This window comes from Anopheles merus, chromosome 2L, assembly GCF_017562075.2.
Source record: "Anopheles merus strain MAF chromosome 2L, AmerM5.1, whole genome shotgun sequence".
NCBI lineage: Eukaryota > Metazoa > Arthropoda > Insecta > Diptera > Culicidae > Anopheles > Anopheles merus.
Window position 1 is genome coordinate 12756493 of NC_054083.1, and position 23139 is coordinate 12779631.

The 23139-nt window shown below is 46.3% G+C and overlaps 1 protein-coding gene across 3 annotated transcripts in view; it reads left to right on the forward strand.

Annotated features, from left to right (window-relative positions):
* Nucleotides 1–23139, forward strand: part of LOC121591936 (homeobox protein araucan-like) — a 98479-nt gene that overhangs the window by 43623 nt on the left and 31717 nt on the right. For all 3 annotated transcript variants that reach the window (XM_041913047.1, XM_041913049.1, XM_041913050.1), the window contains one exon: nucleotides 7108–7542. In XM_041913047.1, coding sequence (XP_041768981.1) covers nucleotides 7108–7542 — 435 coding nt within the window. The remainder of the gene's footprint in view (nucleotides 1–7107; nucleotides 7543–23139) is intronic.

The window sequence follows — 23139 nt, forward strand, 5'->3', positions numbered from 1 at the left end:
CCCCCATTATGTATTATGCTGCAATGATTTCACACTTTATATCGTCATGCGTATGCACACGGGTAAGGTGAGCTTGAAGTTGCGTAAAAATTACTATCATTCCCGAGCCCACTTCATCCCGGCGATGAATGCGTTTAGGCTACTCGAATTGAAAATCGGAAGCCCTTATTAAGGAGCCCCTCCCGACTCCCTTCTAGCAGCATCCATGATGCGTTGGCGCATCGCATTGAACGCTGTGGCCGCGCAAACGGGTTTTGGGTGAGCGACGGACCCTTTCCATACTATCCGCGGCTATTACTGGTGTGTTTCATCATTGTTATTATGCTTATGCTACCTTCATTTAGTCCCTGAGCCCGTGAACGGGCGGCCACTCGATTGGTGTTATTTGCATTCTTTAATAAACGTTCATTTTGATCCGCTTTGATTGGTTTTGGATGATTTTTTTTTTGTGGTTGTCCTTTTTAGTTTGTATGTTCACCATTCCTGTTGCTGGCCCTGGCGAGAGGATTCCATTGTCCTAAAGCGGCCGCTCAGTTGAAACAATCACGGGGAGAAGAAAAAAGTGTTTATGCAAATGTTGTGCACCTATAAATATGATGATTTTCCGGTAAAACAAAATGCATTACAATCAGGAGTGATAATCGATCGATTTTGACCCGAATGTGGGGGTTAAATTATGTTCAAACTCATCCCAACAGAAATTGATTAGATGACGCAGAAGCTTTTTTAAAAGCGTTGGTTCATGCGCTGGTAAATAGAGCTTATACATCGTTCTGAACGAGCAGCTCCCTGAGCATAACCGCTCGCAATAATTAGCTTCATTAACTGGTGGCTCTCATGGCATAATTTGATGTGATGATTTGTACAACGACTCAACATGGCTCTGTCTTAGGGGGTCGCACAGCAAAAACAAAGCAAACAGTAACGCCACTGGACTAGATAATGGAACGCTGAAAAGAGTTGTCAATAAACTGTCATCTGCTTAGTTCCACCGCGTCCGACTCGGGGCCAGAAGAAAAGGCGGCACACGATAGTAATGGTACCATTTGCTACCATCACTCCACAGAACAATAAACCACTTTACGAAGCAAATCGGGCTCACACGGCCCACCGACCGACCGAATGGTCTATCTGTGTCTATCTTTTTCCATGTTATTGCTTTAAATGATAATGATGATGGGGGATCGGTACCATTAAAAGGCACTAAATAGTTCTTCAATGTTACCGTCCAGTTTCAGCTGCGCCCCCCCGATAGGCCCGATGGCGTATGTGAGTCAGAGCCCGACCGGCAACTACCCGGTAAAAACCGACCGTGCGAGCACGAGCGTCCAGTGATTTGTGGGCTGCTCCGGTTGTGGGCAATAAATCATAACTAAAATTGGATACTTACCGGGCCTGGCCGAGGGTGTTCGGTGGTTGGTAGCGCGTGCACACACACACACACACACACATAAGGGTTGTGACTCGTTAAACTCGTGTTTATGACGTTTGCGGAACAATGAGGGTTATGAAGGTGAAACATAGCCACGGTATGATGGTCAGCCACAGGACAGCTAATGAAAGGAGAAAGCAGCGCAATGAGAATAGTTGCGATTAAGTTTTCAACCATATGGTACGTAAATTATATGAACAAACAAACAGTACATTCTCGCCACCGTACACTGCGTATCTGTACGGCTTAAAGTATTGAACATCCTTAAAGCCTATCTTGATTGTGGTCGTACAAATTAAAGCAAAATGCTTCCCATTTCCCCTGCTAGAATGGAATAAAAACGCGCAGCGCCGTGGTGTGTCGTTTGGTGTTTGTTGGTTTTTGCTGGGCCCATTGTTAATTCCAACCAACCATCAAAAAACATGATTTTCTTCGGTAGAAACATCTACGCAAAAACCTGTGCACATTGCGTTGGAAGGCGGGACGGGAATGAAGATAAATCACAAAATTAATTCTGTTTAAGACATCATTAAAGCGACTGCGATCAACTGCGCAATTTAAGGCGCAGGCTCGTGCCAAGAAAAGAAGAAAAAAAACTTGTGCACAAAAAAGCAGACACCGCGTCCACAAGGACATTTCTTGGCGGGGTTGTTGGAGGCGCGGGTGTGAAATACAAATAGAAAAGCAATCTTTTGAGCTGGAAGGAAAATGGTAGAATAAATGACTTCCACCAGTGTGTCATGGCAGATACAAAACGACCGCCCGGATCGGGGCTGGCATAAGCAGTGCCACTCGTCCCCTCTCCTTACCAGTTCACGAGAGCAGTTCCCAGCGATTCTTTCGTTTGCCAGGCATCTTCGTTTGCGCTTAATTCTAATTATCTATTTTCAGCTAATTGTTTCGGTTGCGCCCCTGTGAATTCGCTACATTCTGTTCGGGCGTGGGGAGTCCCGGTGAATTGATTAGCATTTTCGCTGGCCCGCGAACCTATTGGGCACTCGTGTTGAAGAATTTTACTACCGCGGTGCCGTACCGTGGTGGTTGGGTACGATTGACAATGAGCCGTTTCGAGCTGGGAGGGGTGCAACATTCGGAGCAATATGAACACCACTTTAATGCGTTACCGTGCTGCGATGCGAATTGCTATTGGCAGCAAAGCAATCGGGCTTTCCGCAGCCGTTTGGCGTTCTTATCGGGTGGCAACTATGTAGAACTAATGGCAACACAACTTACAACTTAACAGGCCTCGCTGGCCATCGGTACTACAGCGATCGAAAATGAAGTCGCGTATCGGCGATCCGCGTGAAAACATGCGCGCACACGCGTGGAGGAAAAGTTATCGGGCAGCAAATCGGGCAAACGCGTACTTTTTTTTTATTCGCACGTTCAGCTACCCCCTAGTCACCCTAACAACCATGGCATGCGTTAATTGAGGCAAACTCGATTGTGAGCCAATTGTGTTGCTGTGTGCCCTTAAAGCCGGGAGTGCAAAGTGGCGCAGAGTTTTCGCGACCAGTTTGAGCTCGGCTGATTACCCCAGGTTGAGGGCGAAGAAGTAAGGGTAAGAGTGTTTGTAAAGTATGGGGACCCCTTAAGAAAAGGCGCGATAAATGCTATCGCTTATCAATTCGTTTCGCAACGTGTGAAAAGGGAAATATTATTGTGCCCTTCTTTGGTGCAAGCAATCCCATATACGTGCACAGGGCGTCGTTAGTATGTGGTTTGTTTGGAATGTTCTGGTGCTGGCAATTTTGGCAACATCTTAATAAAAGGGTACCTAATTCGAAACGCACGCTCATTGTTTGTTGCAAACATTTCAAAGCACGAAACAAGTTGCTGCTCTCGGCACGAGATGTATTACCTCCAACCGATAACGCTACGCAAATACAACTCTAGAATGTTTAATTCCGTTGCTTTTGCTAGCAAGAAGTCATGCGTATTTAGTCTTAGTGTCGGCACTCACTGTACCGTCTTTGCGAGGGTCTCCGTTGCGCAACAGACCTAGGCACGGAGGAATGTGGGCCCCGGCTAAGTGTATTTCAATGTTTCCCCAGCGTGTCGGTTGCGGGATTAATTACCCCGAGTTGAACCCGTAGAGCCGAGGCTGTTCAACGCCGAGGGATGATGGGTTCGCTTCCGAGCACTTGCGCCCCCTAATGCGTCCTCCCGCCCATCCGCCGAAGCGATCGTTGCCGAAGCATCGTCGACCGTCGCTTGCCGTCGTCCCACCGTCGTCAAGATTGCTAAATTTGTCTAGACAAAATCCTTCCCAGAGGCAGCCCCAGGTCCTTCGATGGGCGGAGATTTACGGAAGCAGAACCGTATAGGCAAAACTTTATCCTACCTTAATCCGACCCTTTTCTTCCCAGTGTTGTTGGTCCAGCCTGACGGTTGCAGTGTTTCGGTGTAGTATTTTTCAGCCTTTTCGCTTGCTTCGTGCATGAAGGCAATATTGCACAGAACTCCCGGTGTGCCTGGCCGAGCAAAATGGGTTGCCAAAATCGTCTCACACTTCTTCCGGTGTTGCTGTCTTTTTTGGCTGACAGGCGGCTGGAGCACACTGTGTGCATCGAGAACCAGCTCCAAACGGCAATGACGACGACAACGTTGACGAGGAGTGATGTGTGGAGTACGTCCTGAGATGAACGCCGTTTCACCCCAACGCTTACGCCATTTAATCCATCTCGGTATCACAATTATCCAATCTCATCTTACCAAGGCGCCTGCTGTAGAGCTTATTACCAAGGCAAAGAAGATGGTGTATTGCAGGGTCTTGGGCTTACCTGGAAAGGGGTGAGAAAAAGAGTTCCAGACACGCACCGGCACAGGAACAACGAGCGGAAATCATTCTTTGCGTCAAGGTTGTCCAAATGTTTTGGCACCAGGAACGTACGGTACGAAGAAGACAAATTGATTGCTTCACTCGGCTCAAATCCGCAACCCAGCCCGGACCCGACCTCCGGTGGCCATTTTTGTCGCGCCGACCGTTGCACGCACTTGCTTATTCGGTGTTTTGGGAGGCAAGATTTATGCCTGTCGCTTCATTTTGTCTGGTCATTTTAAATAAGATTAAATTTTCTGATCGACATTTCCGAAACCTTTACGTTGTCGGGATGGCGATATTGATTTTTATCGCAGACTTCTTTTCTACCTGTGTGTGTGTGTGTGTGTGTGTGTGTGTATGTGTGTGTGTGTTGTGTTGTTGCTTCGTGACGCTTTGTTCTAAAGCTCGTTCAGCATGTGAATCAGTCGCATTTGCTGTGGGCGTAATTTTTGCATTTGCTGTTCGCACAACCATTTCACAGGCACTCTGATGGCAGCCGTCACATTTGACGCATCGTGCCGAGAACAACGGGCAGAATCGCAGCAAAAGAGAAGCGATGGAGATGGAAATGGTTGTGAAAAGCGCATAAAATAACCACCCCAAAATCTAGTCGACAAATACTCGCCGACACTTGCGAGCATTGAAATCGTACCCCCAAAGAGGACAGGACACAGACACACAAACTAACGCACCGCAACGAACCAAACGAAAGAGGGAGGAAACCTTTAACTCGCGTTTAACTGTAAATTAACATATTATATGACAAATATTAAAATCAAATTGACTATGCCATTCTATCATCGAGTAATTTGATACGATTGTAGAGCGCGACGTGCGACGGTGCGACGCGTCGTTTGATTATTTTCGACGTGAGTTTCTACCCTCACCTCAGCACCCTCACGCTGCGCCTTCGCCGGCCTCTTTCATTGAAACGTCTTCGGCCACTTTCGGTGATGGGCAAAGCCGGTGAACGGGTTAAACGGGCGCTTCAAATGGGGCGATTTTTTCTTCTATTCCTCCCCCCTCCCCGTTTCATTGAAGCCCGGGTCTCGAGGATGACTGTGTGGCCTCCGTCATTATTGTTAAGCCCAGAGATTGTGCTCGTACCAAGTACAGAAGAAGACAGGGCAGGTTGTTTTTCTTCTTGTTTTTTTGCTTCTTTTTTTCGTATCCTCAGATTCCCCGGTTGTCCTCCCAATGCCAGACTCCCTCGAGACCCGATTGAACGCCATTTGGGACACAAGGCGGAGTTTTTTTTCGTTTTCTTCAACCGTGTCTCTTCGTCGGACCGATGTTTCTGTGCAGGAAGAGTAACTGTCGCTATGCTTTGCACCTTCATACCCCCTGGTTGACACATCCCGGACCTCGGTGGTGCTTAGAAGACCTGAGGTTCTTGGTTGTGGCACGGTGTTTTGATGGGTTCGGCGTTGCCACTTCGACGGCTTCGATATTATTTCCATATTCTGCCCCAAAACCACACCGAACATTCCTGCTCGCCCACACACTGTACGGTTGGAAGCAGCCTTTTCTCTCCCGTTTATCTTGACCTTCGCGCGACACTATCATTCCGTTGCATCGTTTATTATCACCTCGAAGTTTAGTTTTAGCTCGTTCCGGGGGGATAAGCAAACGAAGCTAATCTAATTCCCGCACACAGGATGGCCAATATGTTTGTTTTTTATGTCCAATTCCGGTTTCCGCTTTTTGTTTTGTTTTTTGGCTGGTTGGTTTGGTTGGGACTTCCCTTTGGTCGGAACCGCCAGCCTGCCGTGTACGATAGCACGATAAATAATGAATTAGGCCTGCCGGTGTGGGTTTCGGGGGTCACGGGACGGGATGTACAAAGTTCCCAGTGCCGATTCCACGCCCTTTTCGTGCGCGTCCGAATCCACATTAACTTATTAAAACCACCCAGCAGCTAGGGAAGCGTCGTCCCCGGGAACGTGTGCACAAGTGTCAAAACGTTGGCAGTGGGAAGACCCAGAAAGAAGTGGTTTGCTTTCTTCTTTTCCGCCACCTTTTGGGATCGTTTGTTTGATTTTCCACTCCCGCCTTCCTTCCCCTTTCCGAGGGAGCGATTCCGATGGGTTGCCTCTTTTGTTTCAGATCAAACCTTAACCGCAACGCAACGAGAAAGGCCGGCCATTAGATTCATTATTTATTTAAGCCTGTTGCGCGTTTTTGTGGTTGTCAGGCTAGTGTGTGTGTGTTTGGTTTTTTTCAGTTTCAGTTCATTTGTTTTTGCCCCAATCAAGCGGAGTATCTTCACCCGGAGCCAGAGTGTCTTGGACGTAGTCCGAATTTGTTTGTATTTTTTTGAGATTTTGCTCCCCGTCGGAGAATGGGAAGAAAAACGAAAAACCGGAACGGCGAAGATCTGTTCCCGTCGCGCTGCTCTGCCTGTTGCGGTTGCCTATCGGGCTGCCATCGCCCGGCTCCGTTAGCGGTTTGACAGCGACTGCCTCTTGTTTCCCACCTTATTAGTCTTCGGCCATTCTGGACGCTCACAAATTTCGGGGTGTCGAAGTGGCTGAGAATAGAGACAATATTTGAAGGCATATTAACACTCCGTGGAAAGATTATTACGGATGAGCGAGTGCGAAATGATGGATCGATCGTCGGACCATGGGGTTACATCGCGATCGATCAATCGATCGATTGGTTGGAGCGATTTCAACGCAACAATGGTGCGCAGAAGACGTGGGACGTCAAAACGAGGGCCATAATAATTTAATTAAACCCAAGTTCGTGGTTTCACAACCATGCAGGGTGGAAGCTCACTGGGCTCGTGTGCGGTTTTGAGTGTTTGATGAATGTGTTTGTTTGTTTCTTTCTCGTTCCACGACTGCAGCTGCTCGTTAGCGGAGGACAGACGACAACCGCAAGCTCCCAGTCACCGATCTCCGCCACGAACGCGCCCTCGCTCAGTCCCGGTGGTTCGGCCACGGGGGCTCCGTCCGGTGCCCTCAGTCCCGGGGCCGTCTCGCAAACCTCGCAAAACAATGCCTCCCTAGGTGGTGGCGGTGGTGGTGGCGGAGCCGGAGGAGGCGGCGGTGGTGGTGGACCCACGACATCCTGCTGTGAGAATGGCCGCCCGATCATGACCGATCCCGTGTCCGGACAGACGGTTTGCTCGTGTCAGTACGACTCCGCCCGGTTAGCGCTGTCCGGGTACTCGCGCATTCCCACCGGAAGTGTCGGTGTGTATGGGACGCCTTACCCTTCGACGGAGCAGAACCCCTATCCGAGCATCGGTGTGGACAGTTCCGCCTTCTACTCCCCGCTGGTAAGTGTTTTCTCTATGTTTTTTTTTTGTTGGTTGTGATTTCAGTGTGAAGCCAATAGCGATTTTCAATTAATATTCCAGCCTTAGAAGAATATCTTCAACCAATAATTTTGACGGATAAATAATAATATAACTCTTTCAATGTTAATCTTCTTGGTTAAGATTGAAAAAAGGTTTTTTTTTCCTTGGTTCATGTTGAAAATCCAATCATAATGTAAAACTCTCTTCGAAAGCCTATCACCCCGAAAAGGTTCGCTTCCGCCTTATCAAAACTTAAAATTCTTAAAACGATTTCTTAGTCGGAAACTTTTTCTAAATCTTTGTAAAAAGCCTAACCCAACAACGCCACATCAACTGCTCCGACTGGTTGTGGCAACATTGTTCGCCCAAGTGAGCTCGGGGGCCACTTAATGAGGCCAGAATTTCGCATTCCCGTCACGAAACCACTCACTCGATTATTTGCCGGTTTTTCATGGGTCTTTTCGTTCTGGTTGCGTACGCACCACGTTCGGTTGTCATTGTATCTGCTTGGGGTTGAAAAATTCTCCAGCACGTGTCCACCCCGCTTCTTTTGCTCTTTCTCGTGCAACAAAACCGCCGGCAAATAGAGTGCGGGCTGCCGGCTCGATTGGATTCTCGCTGCCAGGGCAAAGGAATAGCCAGAAGATAATGCTGAAATGTGGAAGTAAGTGAGTGCGAAAATGTAACAAAAATACTGCATGTTTATGGCAGACGCAGATTATCCTTTGAGTTCTTATGACGTGGTGGTGGAGTGTAGAAAAGGGAGAGAAAACAACACAACAGCGCTACAATGAAAGTGAAACATCCGCAAGGCTATTGCGATAGATTGTTGCAGAACTTGTTGGCGAGGAAGCGTATCTAGGACACTGAAACCTCCAATAGGATTGACTGCTGTCTAACGTTAAAGAAACCTTTAAAGAGTTCATGTTTTTGTTCATATAATTTGTGATGAATAAAATCTTATCCAATTATTAGATTAGATTAACACTTCGGTTGCCTTAACATACAATTTAAGTTAAAATGTTTAAGCTTGATTCCAAAAAAAACATTTTTACATCCTGTAAAGATTGCAAATGGTGTCGAAATTACAATAAAATAATTTAAATATTACCTTTTACAAGACATTAAACACCAAGTGTGTTTCCATTCTGTTTAATAAAATAAAGATACGCAATTGGAACGTTCTACAATTACAAAGCAAAAGCTTTGAAACACCGACTTAGTATAAAGGATTACCCATGTAATGCGGAAGCAGTGTGGCAGTGCATTTGCAAAATGTTGTACTGCACTTCGTAAAAGGATTCCACAAATTCACGTTGTACCTTACATGCGGTTGTATGCGGTGGTATGTGTATGTTTGTGAATGCGCATGCGGCATCGTTCGTTTTGCTACTGGAGGGAAATGGAGAGACTATGACCAAACACTTAGCATCGGTACTGTTCCGAGGTGCAGACGGATGTGCAGCCGCTAGTCTCGCCAGCCACCTACCCTTCCGATTTCGTCACCTGCTATCCAGGCCCCGGGTTTCGTTATCGTTCGCTTGGCAGGATCTGTGGAATGCAAAAGCTTTCCTCTAGCTCCGTGTTTGGGAGTCCTGCGGGACGTGAGTGCATTTTTTTAACCTCCGTTTTGTTCTCGGTCCTTAACGTCTTGCTGCAGAGTAAACTGCAAACGTAAAGCACAAGCATAATAGTAGTGCTCCCCAAGACCATCCATCCCCTTCCTTCTCCGCCAATGTGGGTTTGGTTGGCCTGTGCAGTCGTCGTTTGCCGGCCCCGTGTACTTAAAATAAATGTATAACAAGATGTAAATTAAACCCCTTTCGCTATAAATACGAAATTACCCAAATGGCCGTGGCTTTCGCTCGGTGTCCGGCGGTCAGACGTTCGTGTTCGTGAGTTCTGCTGCACGAATATGTGTGTGTGTATGTAGTTATGCTGGGTTCAGTCTAGAAAGCAAGAACGATAGTCGCACCAAACACTAATGACGGTTTTGCTTCGTCCAGTCGCTGGACACACTTGAATCCTTCTCCAGGGAGACACGTTGTAAGCCGCTCTATCCTCCGTCCGTCCGTCTGGCATGGTGTTGCCACTTGCTGCCACATTATCTACGGATAGGACACGTTCTCACACATTCCTTTCGGTGGCACGCGGGCGAAAGACTTGGGTCGTGGGGCGAACGGGAAAACTTTTTCAAACTAAGTAGATTATTGGTGTTCAATTTCATACCGAATAATATCGCTGGAATGCTTCGGAATGCAGCACATGGACCCTCCACAAGCCACCACGAGTTTCAAGTTGCTCGATCTCGAGCGAGGGAAAAGTTTCCCGGTGCCCCGGGATTAACAATCCGTGGAACGTGATGCATTAGAAGGGCGCACGAAGGCTTCGCGCGTAAGTGAAGAACGGAAAACGATCACTTGAATCGCTTAAACTGACCGTGGCGGTGACCGTGGGTCTCTTGCCTGAGAAAGCAACCCAACAAAGTCGCACAAATCGATGCTGTCAGACTGAACTGATTTAACAAACCATTATCGCATTAGCGCAACAGCCTAGCAGAGTTTTGAGGCGATTTCCAAACAGCTTACGATGTCTTATTTGGGGGGGGGGAGGATTGTAAAACATTGTGGTAGAAGGGAGGTTGGCCTTTTTGTCCACTTTTGGTGAACTTCTGTCAGTTGATGAAACAAATTTGTCCCCTGACATTCCAACACGGCGCAGTTTAATGAGTTTAATGCCGAATTTAGATGTGTGTGTTGCTGTCTTGCACCACTCCGTTTCATGTTAGAAGATACAGCCGTTTCTAAAGCATTTGCTCGAACGAAAGGCCCAACAAATGAAGCAAATAATTGTGACCATCAAGTACGTACGAGAAGTGCGTACACTATGCCGAGGGTGCTTAAGGATCACCCCTGGGGGAAGGGTCCTCCTGCTGCGTGCATTCGATATCATTATTCCAATCGTGACATACGGTGTCGGTTACTGACACCGGAGAAAAGCGTTTCGATGGTTTATCGTTGGCTATGGCTTGAAATTGAGCCTGGAATTGATTTTTACACCAACAATCAACAGCACTACGGGTGTGTGAAAGTGTGGCGTAGCATACCACACAAAAGGGACGCGTTTGTCAGCAGATAAGCTATTAACTAATTATGTCACCCTTTTCCAAAACGTTGAGGGATGAATCAAATCACCCACAAAGGAACCTACTTAGTGGTGTTGACGCAAAGTCTTCGATAAGGGTGCCGTTAGTTATTTTGGAGGTCTTTCTCCGCGTCAACCTTATTTGGAGCTAAAACACACACGACAGGAAACAGTGCCTTTCGCGTGAGTGTATGGCCAGGTTTCCACCTTTGCCCATCGAGTGAAATGCCATCAAGACGAACGCACTGATTATCGACGTTCATAATTATGCCGAAACACGAATATCGTTTTGTGCTGAAACGTTGAACAAAGATTGTTATCGGTTGTTGGCATGATAGCGTGCCTTTTTCCTGGATTGAAGTGGAACCCATTTCCTATTCCCCCTTCTGCGTATGTCGCCGTGACGATAAACACCTTTTTGCGTTCTAATGTGTCACCGCCGATTGGAGGTCCTTCACTGCAACAAATAGTTGAGCCCCGTTCTACATGGCTCCATGAGGAAATTGTGTCACTAATGAATGAAATAAGCTAGCCAACACGCTTAGCACAAGTGCGTATAAGTACTGTTTTCAGCATAATGTGCTTGTGTGTTACTCATAAGCTAAACGTAGAAGAAAGGTAAGGCGGCCAAATAATGGTCTAGATCTTCCAGTTTCCGTTGCCAACGTATCAACAGCACCGGAAGCGCTACAGAAAAAAGCAATCAATTATGACCCGGTTTGCATTTACTTTGATTTACCAACTGCTTTGATTTACCAAAGGTGCTCCCCCCCCCCTCCTGTATATCTTGAATGTTTCAGGTTCCAATCGGTTATCGACAAAAAGTTCTGCCCCTTTTGCCGTCTGCTCGATTGGATCTCGATTGCAACCATTCAATATTGTTCGTGACAGCAGTGTGTTCGTTTATTTTTTTTTATACTTTTTTCGGGGGTTCGTTTCGGCTTAACTTGAAACGCAGCGTTATCTACGCTATCGTTACAGACGCCCGTCAGCGATCGTCATACGGTAACGTGTACGCCAGTTGAACCGCTCGCGATAGGAAACGGTGATTGGAGTGGTAGTGCACTCCGCCATGCCAGGATGCCTCCTGAAGAGTGCTTGACATATCTTGACAGCGAACAGCGGAAATCAATCGATGCGAAAGAGTTTGAAACGCTTGGTTCCGGGATCGGGCGCTGGTGGAGGCTTCCTTTGATGCGCTTCCCATTCGATTCCAGGTGCTTGGTTCGATTCTAAGCTTATAAAATAGCGAATGAAATACGATTTGACACAAACATCACTCTCGACAAGGGTATTTTATTTACGTGCCGCCTTCCCCTACTAACGATCCATCATGCATGGGACGGATGGTAATGGTGTTTACCAAATGGGATATTTATTCCGATGTTAAGGGCAGGTAAAGTTAAGCATTTCAAGCAACAACAAAAAATCAAAGCAGTTTTTCAGAAAATAATCACCCATTACCTAGCATCATGAACGACCACTAGCTTAGGGTGTACGATGGAGGGTGATTTATTTTTAATTTTTATTGCGCACATTCTTACGAGCGCTCTCCTCTAGCCCTCTGCATGAAAATACATTCCACTTTGCCCAAGCCTCGCAAGTTGCGGAATCCATTGATTCGCGATCTAATCTACCAATTCGACCGCAGCTATCTGTGCGGTTGAAGCGCAAACCCATTTTTAACACCCACCAACGACGCGCAAAGAGAGAAAGAGAGAGACGGATAGAGAGAGAGAGAGAGAGAGAGAGAGAGAGAGAGAGAGAGAGAGAGAGAGAGAGAAGGTGCAGGGCCATTGCATGGTTTTACGATTTACCATATCCATTTGCGCACGTACCACGTTGTTTGAAGCAAGACGATGGTGCGCCACACATTCATACGCGAGGCAAATGGCTTTAATGAGAGGAAAATTAAGGAATTAAAAAAAGAGCAGTTGAAGATGGGAAGAAGCAGCAAGCACACACCTATGGAACAACAAAGAAAGAGCGAGGGAAAGAAGGAAACAGCGAGTGAAAGAGAGCTAACATGCAAAATAAAAAGAAGACATTGAAAATTGGCAAGAAAAGTAGCAAGAATCGAAAAAAAAACAAACAAAGAAGAAAAGCGACACAAGCACACAAGATTAAGAGTATGGCCCAGTGCAACAAGACCCGAAAACAATTTTGCTTAATTATTCGACCTGGACCACCGAAAAAGCCTTTCGCTAAGGGATGATACACCAAAAAAGGGGTCAACTGTGAAGGTCTTCCAGGCTTTGCGAAGGCACGCGAATGCGAGGTGAAACCAAACAATGCAACACACTCACACAAAAAGGCCCCCCCCCCCATTGGGGGAAGGGAATGAAGCATTGGAATGAAATTTATTTGCTGGGAATAAAATTAATTGACAGTTTCATTTTATCTAATTTCAAATTTACTTACGATCCGCGTGTGCCTGCTGTGTCCGATCGTCCCGTGCTCAATCGTCGACGGGGTGGCGAAGGCTCTCTGCTCGTGTCTCTTGCTTTCTTTTTGCACCGATTCATTCTTTTTCTGTGCCTCCTGTGTTTGTGCATCGTACCGCGTGCTTTCCGGTATGGTCGTCTGCTCTTTTGCAGACCGCGATCGGCTTTCGTTCGATATGCGAACGACTCATTTACATTCATCCAATTCTGAACCGTTTCGCGCTTCCTTTGCTCTATGCTTTCTGAGCCAGCTCAACCTGTCATCACCTTTTTGGGGTTTTGCGATCGCCACTGCCGACTCGACCCGGGTGTGATCGAGTATTTATAGATAGGTAGTGTACAGCGCTGTGTGTTGTGTGCTCAGTCCTCTGTCTGTGTGGTTTTGTCGACGGAACATCTTACCGAAATCGATCGTCTAACACCACTCGCCTCCACCCTCGGGTGTTTGGTGTTTAATCGAAAGGGATGCAAGCCGTTGTTTTTTTTTCAGGGGGCCAGATTTCAAACTCGAACGGTCTGGGCCGTACACCGGTTTGGAAAAAAGGGAATCATTAAGGAGTTTTATTGATGGTGTTGTGCTCACCGACACCGGCGTGCCGGGAAGGAAGAGCGGGTCCCATAACGAGGTGTAATAATGATGGTTCGAAATTTTAATATTCCAACTTCGAGGTTCGCGCTGAAAGAGTTGGCCACCCAGGGGAATTTTTGGGTTACTGCTGTCGGTGGTATTTTTTTCCACCTCTTCCTTTTCTGTTCGGCGGTTGCCACCGGGATTTTATTTCCGCTTTGTTTTTGAAGGAGTTTTTGGGCCTTTGCATGGCACGTGCATACAGCGAGGTCGGCCGCTTCGTCCATCCGGTTGGTGGTCTTCGGTTACGGGCAGCACAGAGCCGACCAAACGGGCCAACCACCCACACAGGTGGCAATGATGGCAGAGGTCCTACTGAAAAACAAAAAAAAAACAAGAGGCAAAAGATGGAACGAAAAAAAGTGGTAGGCCCAATTAAAAGCAAGTTCCCCTCTTGCGCCCTTCGTGCTGGGTGAGTGTGCAGCACGTGCAAAGGAAAGGCAAAGACCTTTCCCTATCTTCACGATCCATTTTTATCGACCCTGTCGTCACCATCGGACCCGGCCCACCTACAAGCGCCCGGACGTGAACTGAAGCTTAAAAGTAAAATGTTTTATCGCTGTCGCGCGGTACTTCAGTGTTCGTTTTCGTTTTTCCTCTCCCCCGATTGGCGGTGGTATGTTTCGTGAGGTCTAGAAGGCAATTAATTTTCATGTCGTTTGCGGGAAAACGCAAAACAACGAGAGCCCATCAAACGCTCGTTGGGAAAGATAAAAATAAATACATCATCCACTAAATACACAAAAGACAGCCGAATTGGTCGTGGGTCCGATCCGGTAAACGAAAATCTCATTGCAAACCAACGGATTTCTAATAGCCGCAGGGGGAGAAGGGGGAGCTGAGATAGAAGCACATAAAATTAATCTTAATTTGCATCTCAATTGAAGGCAACGGAGCGAATCATGTTCAAAAGGTCTTCCGTCTGCTTTCTTAAAGCAATGTCGCTAATCTTTGCAATAGCCTAATTTACTTATCGGCAATGGCCGTTTCGGAGGGCGTATGCAAAACAGCTTTTATGTTGCACGGTGTAATTAGGAGAATATTTAAAGTTTTTTTTACGTAATGTGTGAGCCATTGCATGAAAAAGTCAGCTAAGAATGATTTATGTTTAATGAGCACAATTTTTAAATGGTAGTAACTATTGTTTGCCATTATACGCACAGGATGTTTCAATATTTTCAGTTCAACAGCTTTAGTTGACAGCTAAAGTTCTTCCATCGAAGGTAAATGTCACATAGCATCAATATATTAGCCACCTCGATTGCAAACAACTAATTACCGCGTATTGTATCAGACGATTTAAATTCCATGCCAACTCATTACATCGATGTGTCATTAGGATTAATAATGAGCTTCCATTGGCGAAGGCATAACAATACACTGCACCCAGCAAACGATCGTATGTTCTGCTGAACCCAAGTATAGCTATTCCAGTGTTCTTTTATCTTGCAAATTCCGCAACCTCCACCGTTCCTGCGGGTGTCAAGCGTTTCTTTGGGGGACATGTTTGTTGTTGTTGTTTCTGTCCTGTGTACCACAATTGGGGAATGTAAATTAATCTTCACGGCTGCACCGCTTAAGTTTCCCATCCCGGGTTGGGACAGCCGAGACGATTCCTTTGGGAACGAATTGGCCGCCCGCAAACGCGCTGCACTGCGAGCGATCCTGTTGGAAAAGGTGAGCTGCCGGGACATGCCGAAAATTCCCGGAAATCGTCTCACGAATGCATGGCCCGGCTCCGGCTGTCCCTAACCCTAGACAGTTGTGGCCCATTGTTAGGTCCGTGGTTCACGCGCTCACGATCGGATGCTAAAATGTGCTGTAGCCGCCGACTGGCAGCTTGCGGATGCTGTCGCGACCCTCCTGCCCCAATCGGTCGCGTACGCTGGCAGCGAATCGCGAAATACCCCAATTCAGATAGTTCACACCGATTGTGTGAATCCAGCAATATAAAATGTATAGAAATCGTATTTGTAATCTTCACCCTGTGTGTGTGTGCCGAGATCGAACGGATCGTTCTTGTTGCTGGTCGTTGCAGCGTTGCAACGCAGTGCGATCGAGGACAAGTTTCGGGGTTTTGGGATGTTTCGTTTGGGATTCGTTTCGTTCGCTGCCTGACAGCTCCATAGAAAGCAGCAGGAGTCGGCCACATTGAATCAGGCATTCGCGTTTTTGTTTTCGCTTGTGTCGTATTATTGTGTGTGCAGCCTGGAGTGCAGCCATTTTTCACGAGCATTTTTCTTCTTGCTGGCGTGGAATTATCACATTCCGCCCGTGTGCGGTGTGAGAAGGAGGTGGAAATTAAATTTAAATATTTTATTGAACAAACAATCCAAACCTATGGTATAAATAGAAGGGCCATTGCCAGTGGAATTGCGCTAGTTTTTCAATTTTAACCGCTTTTATGCGCTTAGTTTTTCAAAATCCAGTTTCAGTTGCCGCAAAACAGAAATAATAAATATTTTTACCAAAAATCTCATCAAATTGTGAGCCTTGCAGGACTTTGGTTTTGTTTCACTACCGATATCCAGAAGAAAAGTCTTTGTAGGCCTTTACACCACGATCGCTTGCTATCGACAGCGTCGTTCACGTTCCGCTGAGACGGTGTTGATGCTGCCAGGTACGGTGTGCTGTCGATTTCGTGGTATCTAAATCTGCGTCGAAGTATATTTATGAATGGAGTGGTCAACTCGTTTCGATGAGATTTACACTCGGTACGTGCACCAGAAGTGAATGGTACCACATCCCAGCACGTTTCATTCTCGCGTCGTTTGCAGCAATTTCCTGTTCGAAGCCGCACAGGACGCAAGAACCGCAACACAGCGCAAATGGGAGAGGAATCGTACAAAATCGTTTGAAGAAAAATTACCTCGTTGACGGTTTGAGAGCTCTTGTGTTGGACGATTTTCCAGTGGCGATAAAGGAAAGGGTCAATTCGCAACGTCTCGCGCTCTTGCTTCTGTCGCTCGCATTCGCCGCTCGAGCTGCCGTTTGCTGGCAAGCGACTGCTTCCACCCGCCGAACGACGCATACTCGCCCGCTCTGTTTTACGCTGTCCCATTCGCGACGATGTACCTTACCGAAATGCTGCTCAGAGCCATCTCGGCGGCTCCAACCCGTGCGGTGGCGGCGATTGTCGCGCTGTGCGGCGGTGGGGGAGAGCTTGGCTTTGTTACAGCTTTCATATTATATTTATCTGCCCGGGAGATGCGTGAAGCCCGTTGGCCATAAATTGCCACTTTGACTTGTGTGTCTGAATTTACTGCCACCTTTTCCCAATTCACCAGCGGGGACCCGGGACAACTAAACATTCATTGAGCGTATCGTCGTGCGGCTGACCGTCGTACCAATCTTCGCCTCACCGTACTAAAACTGCACAGCAACGGTCTTGAGATCGTGAACAATAATAATAATATAAACATAAAATGAAGCGGAAAATAAAAGCACGTGAACGATCGTGAACGTTGCTGCGGTCGTGGTAGGACGATCTGTGTTAGCTTTATTTATTTTGACAAGCTCTACAAATTGGAATGGCATTGTTTCGTTTGTTAGCATGGTGACGATCCGTAACGCAGGTCATCGGAAATCGTACGATCAAGCTAGTGCACGATAGGTTACTTCAATGACGTGTGAAACAATTTAATATCGCTAACAAGACACAAACGTTGGTGGCACCAGGAAGAAGCGATCATTTTTTAAGGATCACTATACGAAGGAGAAAATAATTGCCGCTGTACAAAAGAAAGATATATGAAACTAAAACCGTTACTTTAATAGAATTTAACCATTCTTAAGAACGAAGTTGTTTTTGTAGAATTTGCATTCCTCTTTGTATGAAGCAAGTAGCCTCACTTTAACCACCAGCTATCGCATTTTTCATCAGTGTTTGTTCGCAAGTAAAAACATACACAACATAAATCTAACATCATGCCGGCAAAGAACCACTGTAAACAATTTCGAAACCGAAGGGTGAATCTAATTATCATTAAACTACTCATTACAAGTCCGGAACCCCGCAAAGAAAATCCAGAAACCGTCAACAAAACGCTTTACCCAAAATAATGTACCGCCAGTAAGTTTGCGCGCTGGTCGTTTCGTCGCTTGTTGGCCGTTGTAATCGTTTGTTTCATTACAGCGGCAACGAAGAGTGACGGCTGCATCCAGTGCCCAGCATATAGTGCTTGTGCGTTTGCTCCACTTCCCTGCACGTACATGTAATTATGATAAGCAGCGATAAGATGAACTGCAGAGTGGCACGATCGGTTGCAAGACGGCCGCCGCTACCAGTGCACGGAGTGACAATTTTTGCATTCGCTCAGGAGTTTGGCAGCACAACTGTCCGAACAAAAGCGAAAAGAAGTTGCCGACTAGCTTCAGATGCAGATGCAGCGGTCATCAATCAAACAGTCAAAGACTCGGCAGCCGCAACCGAGTCTTGCCCCCGGTGGCAGCTGCAAATGAGTGACAAATTTTCCCTTTTGAACGGCGAACTGCAGGTTTGAGGACTATTTTTTCTGCTGCGTTTGTATCGTTTCCAGTTTTGCACACTGCACTCAAATTGGCAGCATTATTTGCTGTGAAGCCAATATGCGGCGCAGTTGTGAAGTTTAATTAACTTGCATTGCACCCTGCGTGTATTAGCCCCACACAGCTCCACCTAGCGCCGTTCACTGTCTTTGATCAAGTTGTAAAACTAATCTTTTCAACACTCGTTGTCGATGTGGAGTGTTTTTTGCTATCCTCTTCAGCTGTTTACATTGCTTCTCAGTTGGGCACTGGTGCGTAGTATGGTAGTGTATGTGTTTTTGCACATCACATATTTCTTTCACGTTCTTTTTAGTTGCGGACAAATCGACTCCCCGGGACGCTGTATGAGTGGTAGAAAATGCTGTGTACTAGTTGAAAAGAAAAAATTAATAGAAATAAAAAGACACAAAAAAGTAGAGAGAGAAAACGGTTGGTTGAGTTTCCAACACAGCTAATAAACCTTCCTGCTGGTGTTCGAGTCACAGCCGTGCCTAATACATTGCCGCATATTTAATGTCACTCTGATATTGTCATTAACACAACATAAATTCCGTTACTATCATCATAATTCAGGGTAGGTGATTTTGTTTCTACCTTTCATTCCCACCACCAGCACCAGCACTTCCGCCGACAGTTGAAGTTGAACCATTTTTTCACGCTATGCCATTCCGCGCTGGCGGCTACCGTTATTTAGTGTCCCCATCGACCTCCTGCGGGCCCCTTCGATCCGAAGCGTGTTCGGTAGCCGTTTGTCGTATCTTTGGCCGGTTTTTGTTGTTGTTGTTGGATAGGGAGGTTTATTTTGCTTTATTTTGCTGACCACTTGCCACCATCTTGGGACGGTTCGACCGATCGTTTGCTTCCGGACGCACCGTTTGTCGCACTGGTGTGCTAATAATCTTTATCTGCCTTTTGAACCATCCACCTGAGCGTTACGGACGGTTAGCAGATGTAGAAGCGGAGCGTATTGAAGCGATTTGTGATGTGCAAACTAATAAATTCGCTAAAACAGTTCTATTTTATTTTTGAACAATCTGACGAAATGAAGAACAATGACGAAGAAGAAACAATGATTGAATCACATTAAAAACTGATTAAGCAGGGATTTCTCGAATAAATACAAGGAATATTTTATCACCATAACAGACATTTTTAAAACCGTTCAAACACCATTCAAAATGGTCAGAGCTCAAAATCCGGCAATGCGTCCCGTGACCGTGTTAATCCATTCCTATTCCGGTAACTCTTGCACGGCCAGAACCTTTCAGCAGCGGTCAGAGTCGGGATTCGGTCAGATGGGATGGGTTGAGTATAATTTCTTAAAATATGCAATTCAATGAATGTAGAGCAGGATTATGGTGGTTAAATTAAAAGGATTTAAGCTCTGGAAGGGGTTGTAAAATTTCATTTTTATCGCCTGATTTATACAGAAACTTTTTTTGTTTGTGCCCTCAAACTCATTCCATGGGTGTCTGGGTTTAGTTTTTTGCATTCTCATTGAGCACGTTCATCGCTTCATCATGCTTTCTTTTTTTCTTTATCATCTTTTTGTGGAGGATTTCTTTTATAATTTTCATCACCAATTGCATAAAAGGAAGTTTCTTTTGCCACAGATTTCATTACAAGTTTGCACTAGCAGTTTTCGGTTGCGATAAGAAAGGTTTGGTCATGTTAATCGCCACATTTATAGCATGTTCTTGATGACTGCATTATCATCGCTTAAGTTTGATCTACATTAGCTAACACTTGTCTAGTCCGAGAGACGGTTAATGTCTGTCCATGAGCTAGCCCAAAATGTTGGATAATTAGATTAAGGCTAGTGCATTACAAATTTTGACCTTAATAAATAAACAAGCTCACAAGCGAGGGGAAAACGGCAATTGGAAAAGAAAAAAAAAGTACCCTCAGAGCTCGTAAAGACGCTCTTGTACATTATTTATGATCCGGGCTGCGTATAGAAGCTTCGGATCCTAAAACGGATCCATCGCATATAGAGTTGTTCTATGCCGAGGATGTGCCCCGTGAGGCGCGAAAAGAAAGGGGTTCGACGTATCGGTCCGATGAGCGAGAGGCGCCTCGGGAGCTAGATCGGGCGGGCGGACGGTCGGGCGGGCGCTTGGAGTAGCGCGGCGTCATACACCGTACATGGCGATTTCCTTTCATTAGCACCTGCTCCACGGGTTAAACGGTCCGAATAACCGAACGGCCGTACTTAGTAGTGTGGCTTTGAACATGATCGGGCCCGGGCGAGCTGCGAAGGAAAGAACGCACAAACGAGCATGCACACGCACATCAATTCCCATAAAAAAGGAACACATCAGTCGCGCATATGATGTGCGATGTGCGTTAAAGAGTAATTTTTCCATCAACATCGAAACGCGTTCTGCCTTCCTTGCATGGTAGCCCTCAGAGCGAGCCCTTCTCGGCAAGCCCTAAAAACTGGTGCAAAGTAGCGTGGGAACACGGGGTGCGTTCCGAGGGGCATGGAAGCGAAAGGTGAAAAGTACCAGTACGCAGCGAAATACACTCCGCAGGAATTAATAACTTAATTTTTATCGACGGAATGCCACTTTTGACCGTGTCTGGTCGACTGGTTGTTTGCCTGTTCGGGCCACGACGTCTGAGCCGACGACACGATTCTTGTTTGCTTAGTGCAAACGAGCTCCCGGGCAACATGAACGTTCCCGCTGGTTCACCGATGCGATATAAATTTATTAATTATGAACCCAAACGGCTGGGCCGTGTGCCGCACGGGGAAGAACACGAATTCAAGATGCAAGGTGTTTCTGGGCGACGCTTGGCAGGCTTCCTAGGCTGCAGCTCTATCTCCTCGTAAAGGGGATCACTCTATGCCTCTTATCATAAACACGTTAAATATGTCCTTCTCAATCGTGCGGCTTAAAACAGCTTCCCGAGAAGTTCTTGAGCTCCCGCTCCAAAATCAGTCCCGGTTTATCTACGTTACCCGCGGCTTTCTCCCAGCAAGCTCCGTGTGTAAGACGCATGAAGATGGCAACACGTGAAGATGGTCCATTTGTTAGGCTGGAACTGATAAATGGATTGCCTTCTTAGCTACCGGTATTTTTGCTCGCTCTTCTGAACGTCTGGTCAAAGCATCGGCCCAAAGGAGCTGCAGCGGAAGCCATTCTCTATTCACGAGAAAGAGAGAGAGAGACACACAGAGAAAGAGAGTGAGAGAAATAAATGTATTGCTAATAATCATAATAATGTGTGATAAATAATACAAAAAAAGGAAATAAAATGCCCGTCTGTTCGCACGGCCAGGCGTACGAATGTGCGCAAGAAATATATTGGCCAGCGTCAGCACAACTCAATATCGCGTTGATGAACCGTGCGTTCGACGCGAGCGATCTGTGGGAAGGGAAGGTGCACCCATAAGTAAACAAACGAGTTTCTCCATCGGCCATAAACATACCGGCTAGTGTTCCCTGCCCGGACGCAAAGCCAGACGAAGTGCGTGAGCGCATAAGCGCAAGTACCGGGTCGGACTGGGCTGGGAGGGATCGTGCGTGAAATGAAGAGTGGCATATTATGCCGATTGAGCCAGGGTGGAAAAGTTGGGTTCGGGTGCGAGCAAGAATAGACGCCCATGCCATTTCCACAACAGGGCAAGGAATGCCAATGCAACGAAACAAGTGGCGTTATTTCTATTGCGAACGGTTGGAGCAAAGCGGAGCATAAAAAGGGGGGAACCAGTGCCGGGGAAGACAGCGAACCATACCCCTTTGATACAAATAGCCGGAGCACAAAGGAGCCCCCGATGAGCGATGAGGTTCCCGGGTGGTGACGCCATTCTCTTTTAATACCCTTTTATTGTTGGTTTTATAGCTTGTAAAAGGATACCTTCGTATCACCTTGATGGCATTTCGGTGGCTTTTAATTGAAACATAAAAAATGTCGTACGTCCATGTACAACGGCAATAGCGGCAACGGCTGCAGCAGCAGCAACAGTAACGGCAGCGACAACAATGCGCCTGTGTGCATTTGATGCGTCTCAACTCCTGGTTGTAACTTATCGTTTCCGCGATGCGATACGATAGTTTTGCTCATTATCGTAAACTATTGTGTACTGCTTGATGTTAGGTTCCAGTTGTCTGCTGACTGCTGTGGAAGAAAGTAAGGGTGGCTACATCTTCGGACGATTATTGCTGTTGTCGAAGAACACATTATGTGTTACAATAGGAATGAGCTATTTATATGTTTAACTGCATTGAAACACTCATTTTATAAGTGTTTATTTTTAACATAGTTTATTTCAAATAAATGAACACAGCAAACAAGTGGCTCACACAAAGACATAACACAACCACGCACTACCTTCCAAGCGATCCAATTCAACAAGATCACGATACAGCCGAGTAACTCGCTGATATAAACGCCACAGTGTTTATAATTTTATGCTCAAAACATATTCGGTTTTAAATAAAATGTAATAATTAAGAACTACAGTTTACGGATCTGTTATGAGGCTATTAAAACATGCGGAACAGGTTGTTTAACCCTCCGAAAGGGTTGGAAAGAGCCTCAACCAGCAGAAGTCTGTCAAAAAGTTAACACATGCAGACCCTCAACACACATACGCACACACCTCGTCTGCAGGGTAAGCGTGTTTATGTGTGTTTTAACAGTTTATTTATTTTTCCTCCTACCACCTTCGTTACCTTTGCGTTTATTGTTTTACGCTCCAGAGTGGTGCATCGTCGGGAAGGATTCCTTCGCTAAAAATTTCCATGAGTGGTTGTGGATTGTTTTCACTGATCCATCGCTATGTTTCGATAATTAGCGTTAAGTGAGAGAGAGAAGCGGGAGTAA